General features: G+C 49.4%; 1 protein-coding gene across 2 annotated transcripts; it reads left to right on the plus strand.

The window, feature by feature from the left end:
- Positions 1-1,686: 1,686 nt before the first annotated feature.
- On the plus strand, positions 1,687-13,265 carry Upk1a (uroplakin 1A). Of its 2 annotated transcripts, none has more exons than XM_087906663.1 (8): positions 1,687-1,749; positions 1,990-2,077; positions 5,034-5,234; positions 8,354-8,428; positions 8,562-8,669; positions 10,456-10,634; positions 12,500-12,584; positions 12,713-13,265. In XM_087906663.1, exons 2-8 carry the CDS (start codon positions 1,997-1,999, stop codon positions 12,755-12,757), a joined length of 774 nt encoding a protein of 257 aa, XP_087762789.1. In that variant the 5' UTR covers positions 1,687-1,749; positions 1,990-1,996; the 3' UTR covers positions 12,758-13,265. The 2 variants fall into 2 exon arrangements, with proteins under 2 accessions (XP_087762789.1, XP_087762790.1); XM_087906664.1 differs by lacking the exon at positions 1,687-1,749 and adding an exon at positions 2,258-2,349 and having other exon boundaries at positions 2,010-2,077.
- The last annotated feature ends 642 nt before the right edge of the window (positions 13,266-13,907 follow it).

The following is a 13,907-nucleotide window of genomic DNA, read 5'->3' on the forward strand; positions in this document are numbered from 1 at the left end:
AATTGGAAAACATCTCATATTCTTTCTTTCTTTTGGTTTTTTGTTTGTTTGTTTGTTTTTGTTTTTCGAGACAGGGTTTCCCTGTATAACAGTCCTAAATGTCCTGGAACTAGCTCTTGTACACCAGATTGGCCTTGAACTCACAGAGATCCGAGATTCACCTGCCTCTGCTCTCAAGTGCTGGGATTAAAGGTGTGTGCCACCACTGCCTGGCCAAAAAATTTTTTTGTTTTGTTTTGGTTTTGGTTTTCCAGACAGGGTTTCTCAGTGTAACCTCATGTTCTTTCTTAACACCAATGCCTGGTGTTTTGTTTTAGGGGTAGTGTCTTACTGTTTAGCTGTGACTGACTTGGACGTCACACTTAGGAAGCTAGGCTGGCCTCCAACTCACAGAGATATCCATCCTGCTCCTGTTGGGATTAACGGTTTGTACCAAGGCAGGGCCTTTTGTAACACAAGCTGGCCGTAAAACTAGCCACATAACAGAGTAATCCTGAACTTGATAGTCTTCTGTCCCAGTCTCCCACACCTGGCTAGCCCACTGTCTCGACAAGGGAATTTTAAGCGCCATTTGTTTGCCTGCTTCTCTTGTGACAGGGAAGTGACCATTGGCAGAGAAAACTCAACCAAAGCTCTGGAGATATTCTGGGGCCGAGACTTTGCTTCAAGGGACCACCAGGGGTTGCCGTCGGGGAGACCGTGGCCTCTGCTAGCCTGCCGAACCTCCCAAGTTTTCTTGGACGCTGCCACCTGGGAACCAAGGACCGAGTTACTCACGGTGCAGATGTGCACATAGTCGCGTGGCACTAGGAGATAGCAAGATTTAAGCTTAGATGTGTTTCTTGCTTTTGTTTCCCCTTACCTTTCCTTTTTGTCTTCTCTCTTTCTCCTCCACCTCCACTCTCTCCCTGTCTCTGTCCTTACCCTACCCCGCAGTCTCTGAAGCTCAGGATGGTCATCTTGAACCCACGATGCTCCTGCATCTCCCCGCTATTGGAATTTCAATTACAGGTGTGCACTATTCTGTCCTGCTTGAATTTAGATCCCTTCCGTTATTCAGCCTGAGGAAAGTGTGTGTGTGAGTGTGTGTGTGTGTGTGTGTGTGTGTGTGTGTACTGGGGAAAGAAGCTCTTTGTGTCCCACCAAGCCCGTGCCATATGCCCCCTTCCTTCTAGCACACTCCTTCCTCCCTCTCACACCCACCCCCACCCCCCAGCCCCACACCTCTGTCTCAAACCCCCTCAAGCTATCGCCAGCGCCATCCTCTGCTGCTGCTGCAGCCCTAACCAAGTGCCTTTCCTCTCTAGCCCCTCCCAGGGGCCTGCTCCGTGCTCCTCTGCTGTGGGGGTCTTCCTCTAGTTCTCGCTCTGGGTGGGAGGCAGTTTTCTGATCAGGGATTCCCAGGTGGATCTGTCATGGATCTGACTTCAGCTCCCAGGAAAACCCTGTTGCCCCCAGGGAAAAAGCAACAGCACATCGTGGGATTAGCTTGTCCACCCCTCCCCCCACCCCTCCGGCTTCACTGCTGCCTGGGAACTAGAGGCCCTGGGCACATGCATCCCCTTGCCCCAGTGGCCAGTCACGAGCACAATCCTGAATTTCAGGTCTGGAAATCACTCATAAAATCTATCTTCCCATCGTGAACCCTTGTCCCCTCCTCCTTGGAGTCCGGCTCAAGGAGGGTTTGGGGCATATATAGGGAGCTGCTGTGGGTGGGTGGGGCTGGCCAGAGAGGCTTCTGCAGAGAAGGTGAGGAGGGGGGTCTGGGAATTAACAGGGCAGGGGGAGCAGAGAGGCAACAACTGCCCTATAAGAGCCCAACTCTCTTATTCTGTAGAAGGCTCATAGCCAGGCTCTGGGATGCTGGGCATTTGGGTATCAGCCTGGGCTCTGCAGCAAATGAGCATCCCCTGACAGATGGAGAAGAGGATCTGCTGGGTCCTCCCTTCTAACTTCTGTCCTGTCTCACCCCTGCTTCTATGTCCCCAGCAGGAAGATGGCTTCTGCAGCAACAGAGGGAGAGAAGGGGTCTCCTGTGGTGGTGGGGCTGCTGGTTGTAGGCAACATCATTATTCTGGTGAGGCCCCAGTTCTGGGGGGCATGGGAATGTGTGCATGTGTGTGTGTGTGGGGGGGTGACAGCCCCAAGTCTATCTGCTTCAGTCTCTAGTCCCTGAAGGGAGCTGGGTGGGGGGAGCGGGAGCAGCCTGTTCTCACGGTCTTCCTGGTCTGTAACTGAGTCCTTGTGGCGCTCATAGATTCAACCACAACTTGCGAGAGATGCCTGGTGAGAGGAATGACTGCACACCCGTAATCCTAGCGTTTGGGAGGATGAGGCCAGAGAGCTGCTGTGAGTTGGAGGCTGACCTAGAACAGCGTCCTGAGAGAGGAGGAGGGAGGGAGAGAGGAGGAGGGAGCAGCTGGGTGTGGTGCACCTCTGTGATCCCAGCACTTGGAGGTGCAGCAGGACAGAGTTCAAGACCAGCTTCAGCTAAGTAGAGATTTGAAGACCAGCCTGGGCTGCAGGAGACCAAATCTTTAAAACAAATCATTCTGACTGGGTGTGGCGGCCCACACTTTTAATCCCAGAACTTCGGAGGTGGAGGTAGGGGGATCGCTGTAAATTTGAGGCCAGTTTGGTCTATGTAGGGAGTTCTAGGATAGCCAGGGCTATATAGCAAGACTCAGTCACAACAAAGCAAAGCAAAACAACAACAAAAAGAACTTAACACCAAGGCAGAACCAGGCTCTTTCCCTCCTATTCCTTCTTTCCCCAACTTGGGCACTTGTTGGGGGCAGTCAGTTTCAGGTCTGCTCATAGAGCCTGGAACTATCAACAAAATTTAGAGAAAGTTTTGTGTCTTAAAACAAAACCATGCAGGCTTTTGAAATAACTCTGGAGATAAATAAAGGTGTCGTGGCTAAGCCTGAGGACTTATGGGTCAATTCCTGGGACCCATGGAATGGAGGGAAGAAGCCGACCCCCACAAAAGTGTCCTCTGACCTCCACACTTAAGGCATTGCACTTCTTCTTATGCACACTCATACACAAGACATAATAAACATCTTTAAATATATGGTAGCTATGATCACAACATGACTGCTTTCAGTGTTTTGAGACAGGATCTCACTTTGTGGCCCTGGGTGACCTGGACTTTGCTAAGTAGACTGGGTTAACCTCTAACTTGTAGACATCCTCCTGCCTCTGCCTCCTGAGTGCTGGGATCAAAGACATGTACCACATCCAGAGATAGTTGTCTCTTTTATTTCTTAGGGTATTTCTATGTAGACCAGGCTGGCCTTGAACACACAGATCTGCCTACCTCTGAATTAGAGGCGTGCACCACCATGTCTAGCCAAGACTTTTTATTTTTATTTTTATTTTTATTGATTATTTGAGTTTCACACAGTCTGTTTTGGACACATTCAGTACCCCCTTCCTCAACTTTTCCCAATTTACTTCTTACTCATCCCAATATTTATTTTTAAGTTATGTGTACATAGTCATTTTAGTGTCCCATGTCTCTAATCCCAGCACAAAGAGGCTGAGGCAGGCAGATCTCTGTGAGTTTGAGACCAGCCTGGTCTACAGAGCAAGTTCCAGAACATCCAGGGCTGTTACATAGAGAAACCTTGCCTCAAAAAAGCAAAACCAAAAAAATAGTGTTAGCTTTTTCACCATCAGAAACACCTACAGAATATCCCAGTGTGATAGCACACACCTGTAGCCCTAAGGCAGCTGAAATAGGAGGATAGACCATTCTGGTCTACACAGTAAATCCCGGCCAACCTGGGCTACATTGTTAGACCTCATCTCAGAAAACCAAAACAAGAAAAAATAGCCTATCCACAGAGACGTTGTCTTTCTTCTCCTCCTCTCTCTCCTCTTCCTCCTTCCTCTTCCTCTTCTTTTTTGTTATTTTGAGACTGGGATTGTCGACCTGCCTCTGCTCTGCTCTGCTCTGTCCCAGGAACTGGTATTAAATGCGTGTGCTACCATGCCTGGATTTGCAGAGTTTCTATTCCTTTGCCCCCATGACAACCCTGTGGTGACCAGATTTGTTTGTTTGTTTCTTTTTGGTTATTTCTTTTTAAGACTAGCTTTAAAAAAAAAAAAAAAGTTTATTTTATCATATATACAGTGTTCTGCCTGCAGGCCAGAAGAGGGCACCAGATCTCATTACAGATGGTTGTGAGCCACCATGTGGTTGCTGGGAACTCAGGACCTCTGATAGAGCAGCCAGTGCTCTTAACCTCCAAGCCATCTCTCCAGCTTCCTTTTTTTGTTGTTGTTGTTATTTTTGAGAGAATGTCTCTCATGTAAGCTAACCTGACCTCAAACTCCCTATGTAGCTAAGAATAATCCTTGAATTTTGGATCCTTCTGCCTCTATTGGGCTTACAGGTATGCGTCGGCAGGCCCAGTTCATACGAGGCTGGCCCAGGGCTTTCTGCAGGCTAGAGAAGCCCTCTACCAACTGAGAGACATCCCCCTGTCTTTCTGATATTTCCTTAAGCAAACACAAGCAAACAGAAACAGATAAGCCTATTTCCTTGCTCCAGTGTAGCCTGCTGTGTGTCCTTCAGTTGCTCCCATGGCCTCTAGGCTGCTCCATATAAGACCACAGGATGCCAGGCTCCAGGCATCTGGATAGTCACACAGGCACTCTGCCATGTGGCCTCTACTCCCCTCATCACAGTGCCGCAACCGCAGAAACAGGCCTTGCTCGGGACAGTGCACCTGTCAGATGAACGAACTGGCTAAAGCCTGGCATGGGTCCTTGCCTTTTATCTTCAAAGCCACTGGCAGCTGGGATGTGAGGGCTGAGGTTCTGGTTGGACCGTTTCCTCCTTCTTGGCTTCTCTATACCCCATCCCTGCTCATAAAACCATAAGCTGGCCTCCCTTCCAAGCCCACTTTACCCCAAGGGCATAGGGAGGGGGTTCTGGGCCAGGAAAGAAGTGTATTTTTTTGGAGACTCACACAACCCGACTGCTGGCTCCAGGCACACTTTCCTTACCTTTCCCTGCCCAGTTGTCAGGCCTGGCCCTGTTTGCCGAGACAGTGTGGGTGACAGCTGACCAGTACCGTGTGTACCCACTGATGGGCGTCTCAGGCAAGGATGATGTCTTCGCGGGTGCCTGGATTGCTATCTTCTGCGGCTTCTCCTTCTTCGTGGTGGCCAGCTTTGGTGTAGGAGCCGCACTCTGCCGCCGTCGGTCCATGATCCTCACGGTGAGATCCCAGGTGGGGGGTGGCGGGTGACAGTGAGGCTATGATATGACTCTGGATGGCACCCGCTTAGGACCTCACAGCACATTTCCCTGCCCTGGCCCCATACCTTAATTTCAGCCATCACCCCCATTGTACAGAGGAAACTGGGGTACAGGGAGGAGAAGGATGGTCAGGACAGCTATAAAGAGACTCCAAAAGGTGATATAGATAGATAAGTAAATATATAAATGTGTATATATATATATATATATTCCCAATAAAATAATGGTAATTGAAACCCGATTATTTGGTCTCCAAGGTCTGTGGTCTGAGTTGGGGCAATAATAATGAAATGTAATAACACAACTAGCATTTAACAAGATGCAGCCTATGCCCTGAACTCAGATTAGTTGATACATGTCACGTGTCCTATGATGAAGTGCCACCACCACCACCATCATCTCCACACTATTTGACAGATTCAGAGAGGAAGTCAGCCCTGCAGGACCACACAGCCCAGTAATAGTGGAACAAACCAGCTCTTGACTCCAGTCTAGTTTTTGTTTAAAATTTATTCTATTTTTAAAATTTTATTTATTTATATATATAAATAAATATTTATATTTATTTATTTTACAATATTCTGTCTGCAGGCCAGAAGAGGGCACCAGACCTCATTACAGATGGTTGTGAGCCACCATGTGGTTGCTGGGAATTGAACTCAGGACCTCTGGAAGAGCAGGCAGTGCTCTTAACCGCTGAGCCAATCCTCCAGCCCCCTATTTATATACTTTTTAATGTGCTCTGTATGTACACCTGTAGGCCAGAAGAGGGCATCAGATCCTAATATTGATGGTTTTAGCCACCATGTGGTTGCCGGAAATTGAACTCAGGTCCTCTGGAAGAGCAGCCAGTGTTCTTAACCTCTGAGCCATCTCTCCAGCCCCAATATCTCTTGTATTTTTATTAGATAATGAGTGTGCATGTGTGTGTGCACACTCGCTCAGGTATCTAAGGAAACCAAAAGAGAGAGATGGGTCCTCAAAACTGGAGTAACAGTTGACTGTGGGGTGCTGATGGGGGAGCTGGGAACTGAACTCGGGTCCTCTGCAAGAGCGGCACATGGCTTTAACTAAGTCATCTCTCCAGCCTCTGCTTTCATTTGTTTGTTCGTTTTAAAACAAAGTCTTCCTATGTAGCCCCAGCTGCCCTCAAACTGACAATCCTCCTGCCTCAGCCTCTCAAGTTCTAGGATTATAGGTGTGTGCCTTCGCATCACACAAGCCCATAGTCTTTTTTGTTTTGTCTTGAGATGGGGTCTGGCTAAGCTTTGTCTGACCTTGAATTTACTGTGTAAACCAGGCCTGCTTTGAAATGAACCACCACACCCATACTTTGACCTTATGGCAAGCGGTTTAGGCAGTGAACTCTCTGTCCTTATGAAGCCTTATAAAACCGGGCTTTTAAGCCTATTCACCAGGCAGAGAAACCAAAGCTCCAAGAGAGAAGCCCTGGCCTCTCCCAGGTGTTGAGGAGAGAACAGGTGTCCCGCAGGAACAGCTCGGTGTTTCCCCTGCTGCAGAGAGTCCTTTAGGCTACCAGAATATCACTTATGTAGTCAACAAGAGTTTACTCAACAAGAAACTCTGAACACAACTAAAAAGCCCTTGATTTGGGGAGTGAAGGGAGCCTGGTAGGTTGAGGAAAACCCATAGTCAGCAGCAGCAAAGAAAAACATGTGGGGGACAGTGAGCCCAGTGCGCACAGGGTGGCGGGAGTGGCACCACCAGCAAAGGTCCTGTGGCCGGAGCAAGCCAGCAGTCTCTCTGGCAGTCAGAAAACAGTACAGGGCAGGGTCTGGGAGGGGAACTGCTTGGGACACTTTGCTTTATTATGTATAAGAGGGAGCTGTTAAGTGGGAGGGTGTTGGGAGGAGGGGCGGAAATGGAAACTTTTATAAATTAATAAACTTTTATAAATTAAAAAAAAGAGGGAGCTGTTATTGAAAGGAGTTCCTCACCACTCCCTTCCTCCTCTCATCCCCCCCCCCCACCTCCCTCTGTTGATGCAGGGTCTAACTGTGTAGCTTGACCAGGCCCAACATCCACTACGTAGGCCAAGCTACTCACAGATACCTGCTATTTCCGCCCAAGTGCTGAGATTGAAGGTGTGCACCACCACACCCAGCTCCTCTCTTCCTGTTCCCTTCCATTCTCCCCCACTCTCCAATCACACATTTAGCAGAACAATTTTATCAAAGCCTAAAAGTCAACCTAACTACTATTTTTGCTTGTTGTTTCTTTTGAGACAGCGTTTCTCTATGTAGTCCTGGCTGTCCTGTGTCCAGCCTAGGCTCAGACTCACAGAAATCCTCATGCCTCTGCCTCTCAAGTTTGGGGATTAAAGGCATGCACTGCCATTCCTGGCCCCTAACCACTTTTTAAAACTATGTCTGGCTTGTCTTTCTCCCCATTTTTTTGTTTTGTTGTTTATTTTTTCAAAGATAAGGTTTCTTTGTGTAGCCCTGGCTGTCCTGGAACTCACTCTGTCAATCCGGTTGGCTAGAACTCAGAGATCCACCTGCTTCTGCCTCCCTACGAGCACTGGGATTAAAGGTGTGCACCACCACTGACAAGCTTGGTCTCGAGTTTTCAGTCCTCCACATCTGTGTGTGTGTGTGTGTGTGTGTGTGTGTGTGTGTGTGTGCACATTGCCAGAAAGGGGACCCAGAGTCTTTTGTTTTGTTTTGTTTTTTTTCTTTTTTGTTTTGTTTTGTTTTTCGAGACAGGGTTTCTCTGTGTAATAGTCCTGGCTGTCCTGGAACTTACTTTATAGAACAAACTGGCCTCAAACTCGCAGAGATCTGCCTGTCTCTGCCTCCCGAGTGCTCGGGCCACCACAGCCCGGCAAATAGAGTCTTTTACATGCTAGGTAGCACTCTCCCGCTGAACAACAGTTCTGTTTGGGACTGTGCATCATGGCACACACTTAATCCTATCTCTTGGTGGCAGGAGAGGGTGGGCAGATTTCTGTGAATTTGAACCCTGCTCTGTATGTAGTGATTTCCAGGCTAACTGTGGAGGAGGTGCAAGGCCTCCGTCTGGCCTCTGTGCCATGGGCTGCCCTTGCTCTCTCTGCAGTACCTGCTGCTGATGCTCATAGTCTACATCTTCGAGTGTGCCTCCTGCATCACATCCTACACCCATCGTGACTATGTGAGCCAGGCAGGGGCTAGAACCCTGTCGGGAAGGGATGAGGGAGGAATGGCATCCCTAGAGTTGGAAGGGTCAAGGGAAGGTGGGCCTCCATCCCTAGCCAGCTGCTCTTCCCTGTCCCCCCCCCCCCCAGATGGTGTCCAACCCGTCCCTGATCACCAAGCAAATGCTGACCTTCTACAGTGCAGACAACGACCAGGGCCAGGAGTTAACCCGCCTCTGGGACCGGGTCATGATTGAGGTTGGTTGGTCTCTGTGATCATCTCTCCATGACGGCAGAGGGGATATTCAGAAGACAATCCACTCAGGGGACCCAGGCGGGGTAGGGGAACCTTTTGTTGCTGTGGTTTTGTAGACCACAGACCCAGAAGTTTCCTTTCTCATCACCAGGTTGGTAAGTGGCAGGGAGGCCTGCATTGTGACTCTGACAGTGGATTCTCCAGTGATTCTCCATCCATTGTAGTGATGGTGACAATGATGACCTTTAGGACGTAAGCCAGGCTGACCTTGAGCCCACTGTTCTGTGTGTGTGTGTGTTGCTGGGGACCCAACCCAGGACTTCATACATCTGAGGCAAAGCCTCTACCACTTAGCTCTTTGTTATCCAACCTCTCAGCCCTCTTTCTTTTCCTTAACTTTTTGAGATGGGGTCACCATAAGTTACCCATACTACCTTTTAATTTACTATGTAGCCCAGGCAGGCCTTGAATTTGTGATTTTGTCTTAATCTCCTGATTAACTAGGATTACAGCCCTGTCCCACTATGCTGAGTGAACAGGTAGCACATGCCTTAATCCCAGTGGGTAGATCTTGTGAGTTCGAGGCTAGCCGGGTCTACAGAGTAGGTTCCAGGACAACCAGGGCTACACAGGGCAACCCTGCCTCAAAAAACCAAACAACAACGACAGCAAAGGGTTTGCTGAAGTCCAGTCTGGTGTTGAACTCTTTGTACACCCAAGGATGACTTTGGAATCTGGGTGCTTCTGCTTCCACCTTCCCGTTTTGAGATTCCAGATCTGAGATACAACACAGCCGTGTCTAGCTCAGAAGCTGAACTCTTAATTGCATCCAACATAATATTGCAGAAGAAGAAGGTGGAGGAGGAAGAAGCTGCTGAATCCCAGCCCAGCCCAAGTCATGCAGGAGCCCCGAAACTACACTGTGTTGAAGGGTGTCCGCCCAAGGGCTTCTGGTTAAATACCCATTTGAGATGGGTATTGTGGTGAAGCCCTAGAATTCTAGCACTTGGGAGGCTGAGGTGAGCTGCCACCAGTTTGAGACTAGGGTACATCATGAGGAGACCCTGTCCCCAGAACAGCAACAAACCACTCAGTGGGCTGAAAAAAAATCATAAATCTGCCTTTTGTAAAATTTGATTTAAATTTTTTGGTTGCTTTTTTATTTTTTTTTTTGTTTGTTTGTTTTTCGAGATAGGGTTTCTTTCTGTAAGAGTCCTAGCTGTCCTGGAACTCACTTTGTGCAGCAGGCTGGCCTCAAACTCATTGAGATCCACCTGCCTCCGCCTCCTAAGTGCTAAGATTAAAAACGTGCACCACCACCACCAGGCAGATTTAAATTTTTTTATGTGAATATGTGTGTGTATGTGTAGAGGTGTGTGTGGGTACCCACAGAGGTCAGAAGAGGACATCAAATTCTCTGGAACTGGAGTTACAGGTGGTTGTGAGCCATCCCACATGGATGCTGGGAATTGAACTTGGATCCTTTTGAAGAGCATCAGGTATTCTTAACTGCTGGGCTTTCTCCCAGCGATGCCACCCCACCCCATCTAGTTTTTGGTGTCATTTTGTCAGCACAGTTATCAACAAAAGAATTTTAAAAGAAAATGAGTGTAGGCTTGAGTTAAATCTATCAGCCTTACACACACACACACACACACACACACACACACACACACACACGAGCCTAGAACTCTAACAAGTGGGGTCCAGCTGTGCCTAAAGTCAATCTGCCTCACTTTAATAGTGTGACCTCAGCCCAGCCCTGCCTAAACTTGGTTTTTTCCACAGCAAGAATGCTGTGGCACATCTGGCCCCATGGACTGGGTGAATTACACATCTGCCTTCCGGGCAGCCACTCCAGAAGTGGAATTCCCCTGGCCCCCTCTGTGCTGTCGTCGGACAGGGAACTTCATCCCCATCAGTGAAGAAGGCTGCAGAGTGGGCCACATGGACTACCTGTTTACCAAGGTGTGTCCCTTTGCCTTCTGTGTCTGTCTGTCCTTCTGTTCTGTTCTCCCTTTCCCCCTTCAACTGTCTGTCTGTCCATCTGTCTTCCAGCCTCTCCTGTCTGGCCTTTTCTTTCTTTCCCTGGTCCTCCCAGCTCTTTGCATGAGTAAGCAGGATGCACAGACATTCTGATTCAGACCTGATGTCTTCACCAAGAGAAGCAGTTGCTGGAGCTAGGCCTTGCATGAAAGCCTGTCGTCCTGCTCAACTAGTGACCTGAGTCAGGCTGGGCACATGACCAGTCTGAGCAACTTCAGGAGCCCCTGCCTTAGAAGTAAAAAGAAGGCCAAGGAGAGCACTCAGTGGTAGAGCTCCTGCCTAGAATCCCTCAGTGCGGGGGGGGGGGGGTGACTCAGTAGTAGAGCCTCTGCCTAGAATCCCCCAGTGAGGGGCTGGGGTGTGGCTTAGTGATACGGTGCTTTCCTAAGCATGTAAGAGGTCTTGGATTCAACTCCTAGTACAGCTAATATTAAAAAAATAACAGCTGAAAGTGATCATGTGGTACACGTCTGTAATCTCCACTGTGGAGGACCACTGCCAGTTTGAACCTTGGCACTATAACCAAGACCCTGTCTCAGAAAAGAATGACAACTGAGCATGGTGGCACGCACTTATTCAGAGGGTCTCTGTGAACTCAAGGCCAGCCCGGTTTACAGTGTGGGTTCCAAGATAGCCAGGGCTATACAGGGAAACACTGTCTCAAAAAACTAGAAAAAAAAAATAATAATAGCAGATGAAGTGTGGCGGTGCTCGGGTTTGACCCCATTCAGACAGATCTCTACGAATTCAAGACCAGCCTGGTCTACGTAATGAGTTCTAGGTCAGAGAGGGCTGTATAGTGAAACCCTGTCTCAACCAAAACTTAAAGAAATGGAAAATACTGCCGCTGTCACAACGGTAGCACAGCCAGCAGTAAGAACCCACAGGGAGCGTTCCCGTTGCCAGGCGTTTGGACTGTTCATCACAGTCACATGGGGAAAAGATGACAATGGCCCTGCTTGACACACAACAGAGGAAGAGGTTCGCCCCTGTGAGGGGGTGAGCAGGGAGGCCAGGGCAGGGCGGGGCATAAGCAAGAGATAGGGGTGTTAAGATGAGACTGGTCCCACTTGTACCTGTGGCTACAAGTCTTCGATCAGGTTTGGAAGGGAGCTGTCCCAGGGTCCCCCATCCCCAAGGACAGACTAGGACAGCCCATTCTCAAATCAAAGTCCCATGCATGCTCTTCTGTTATCCCAGGGACCTTCCATTACTCCAGATTATTCCATATCCCAGGGACCTCAGAGTCCCTACATCCGTTCTCCAGACTGCCACTTAGCAGGTTGGAAAACTGGGGCTCAGAGAACCAGAATTGTGCCTGTGTTCTACTGACAAGGAGCAGAGCTAGTCCTAGGCTTGGTTGTACCGGCCAGGGCCATGCACAGCTGGACCTGTGGTCTCAGCTGCTCTGTGGCTGGAACAGGAGCCAGGAAGGTGACCCTGGTACAGGACTCTGGCCTGGCTCAACCTTGTCTCTAGTGAGCAGGTAACAGGAATGAATGACAAACAGAGCTGGATTTTAAATGCTTAGGGTTTGTGGGTAGCATAGGAAGCCAGGCAGAACACAAGCAAGCCCAGACTGACAGCTGCCATTCCAGCAGCACCTGCTGGCTCCGGCACTGGGTTCAGGGATCACTTTCCTGGATTCCCTAACAAGGCAAACATGGCTACAAACCCAAGGCAAAGAAAGGGAAGAAAGGGATGTCTCCCAGGGCACATGATGACTTTTCATCACCTACCACCCTCCCATGATAGCTTCACAAGCCTCTATGGTTCCTCTCTCTAGGGGTTGCTTTGAGCACATCGGTCACGCCATTGACAGCTACACCTGGGGCATATCGTGGTTCGGCTTTGCCATCTTGATGTGGACAGTGAGAGACGGGGCACCTGGGGGCTGTGGAGGAGGGGCCTGCGGGTGTCCCAGGGGTGTGGGGTGTGCTCTTGGGGGAGGCAAGTGGGTTTGAGCTAGAGCACCCAATCTCATCATTCGCCCACCTAGCTCCCTGTGATGCTGATAGCCATGTATTTCTACACCACTCTCTGAAGATGAAGGCGAGGCCGTATGTACACCTCTGTCCGAAGCTCCTGCCTCTCAGCTGCACCTGGGCCTTTCTCCCACCCCTACCCCGTGTACCTCAGCCATAGTTCACTCCGTCCACCTCCCTCCATCTTCCCTTCTTGCAATCCCAAAGTCCCTTTGTAGGTATAGGAGCTGCCCCAGGCTGGATTTGTGTGCCTGGACCCCCTTGGTCCTGCTGCACTTGGTTGATCTCTTTATCTTTCTGGTGACAATGAAATGTCCTGTCCTTGGAGGCCCTGCCGCTGTTCCTGTGTTCCTGTTCCTGACAATCCATCATGCACCTCTCTTATGCCTTCCAGAACTTTTTGCAGGCGTAGCTATTGCTGCTCAGTAGTTTGTAGAAACTCTAACAGACCTAGATTGCTCAAGGGGAGGGGCAGATCTGCTCTGGTCACTGTGGATGCCCACCATCATCCAGCATGTGTTTGAGCATGGGTCAGATAGCCAATAAATACTGACTAAGTAAACACAAGCCTCTTTTTCTGTGTTATTGGAGATGGGGGTTTTACTCTGCAGCCCAGACAGCCTTTGGAATTTATATGTATCCTAGTCCTAGGCTAGCCTGGAAGTCAAGGTGATCTCGCTGCCCTCCCACCCCCCCCCCCCCCCCCCCCCCCCCCCCCGCCAGTGGAGAAGGTGAGAGCCACCACCCACCTCCCCTTCCTGTCTCCACCTCTAGAATGCTGGTATCCCAGGCATGCAATACTCCCCTCAGCCTGAGTTTGTTTTCTTTTGGGGACAAGGGTGAGTGAGTAACACTTCAGAAGGAAGTGGTGAAATCCGGCTGGCACCGGGGAAGCATCACATGGGATATATTGGTTCATGCCATTGATTCAAAATGGCTGGCTGCATGCATGTCTGGATACAGTTCCGTCCAGGTTTCCAGAAACTGGCTTCACTCTCAGACGAGACTCCTCTGAGAACATCAGACTTCACACTTTGAAATTTTCTTTTCTTTCTTTTCTTTTTTGAGACAGACATAGTCCCACTGTGTAGTCCAGGCTCTGTGTGGGTGTGTATGTGCGCGTATATGTGCATGTGCTCACTCATACACACACACGCACTCAGAGGCCAAAGGAGGTCAGCTATCTTTCTCTGGGCCTCTCTTTACTCC

The sequence above is a fragment of the Myodes glareolus genome, chromosome 1 (assembly GCF_982192425.1).
Source record: "Myodes glareolus chromosome 1, mMyoGla1.1, whole genome shotgun sequence".
NCBI lineage: Eukaryota > Metazoa > Chordata > Mammalia > Rodentia > Cricetidae > Myodes > Myodes glareolus.

Coding starts and splice junctions, on each gene's coding strand:
- Upk1a (XM_087906663.1), top strand. CDS start 1,997: ATGGCTTCTGCAGCAACAGAGGGAGAGAAGGGGTCTCCTGTGGTGGTG. Junction 8,429..8,561: donor CCTACACCCATCGTGACTAT/GTGAGCCAGGCA, acceptor CCCCCCCCCCAG/ATGGTGTCCAACCCGTCCCT. Junction 8,670..10,455: donor GGGACCGGGTCATGATTGAG/GTTGGTTGGTCT, acceptor TTTTTTCCACAG/CAAGAATGCTGTGGCACATC.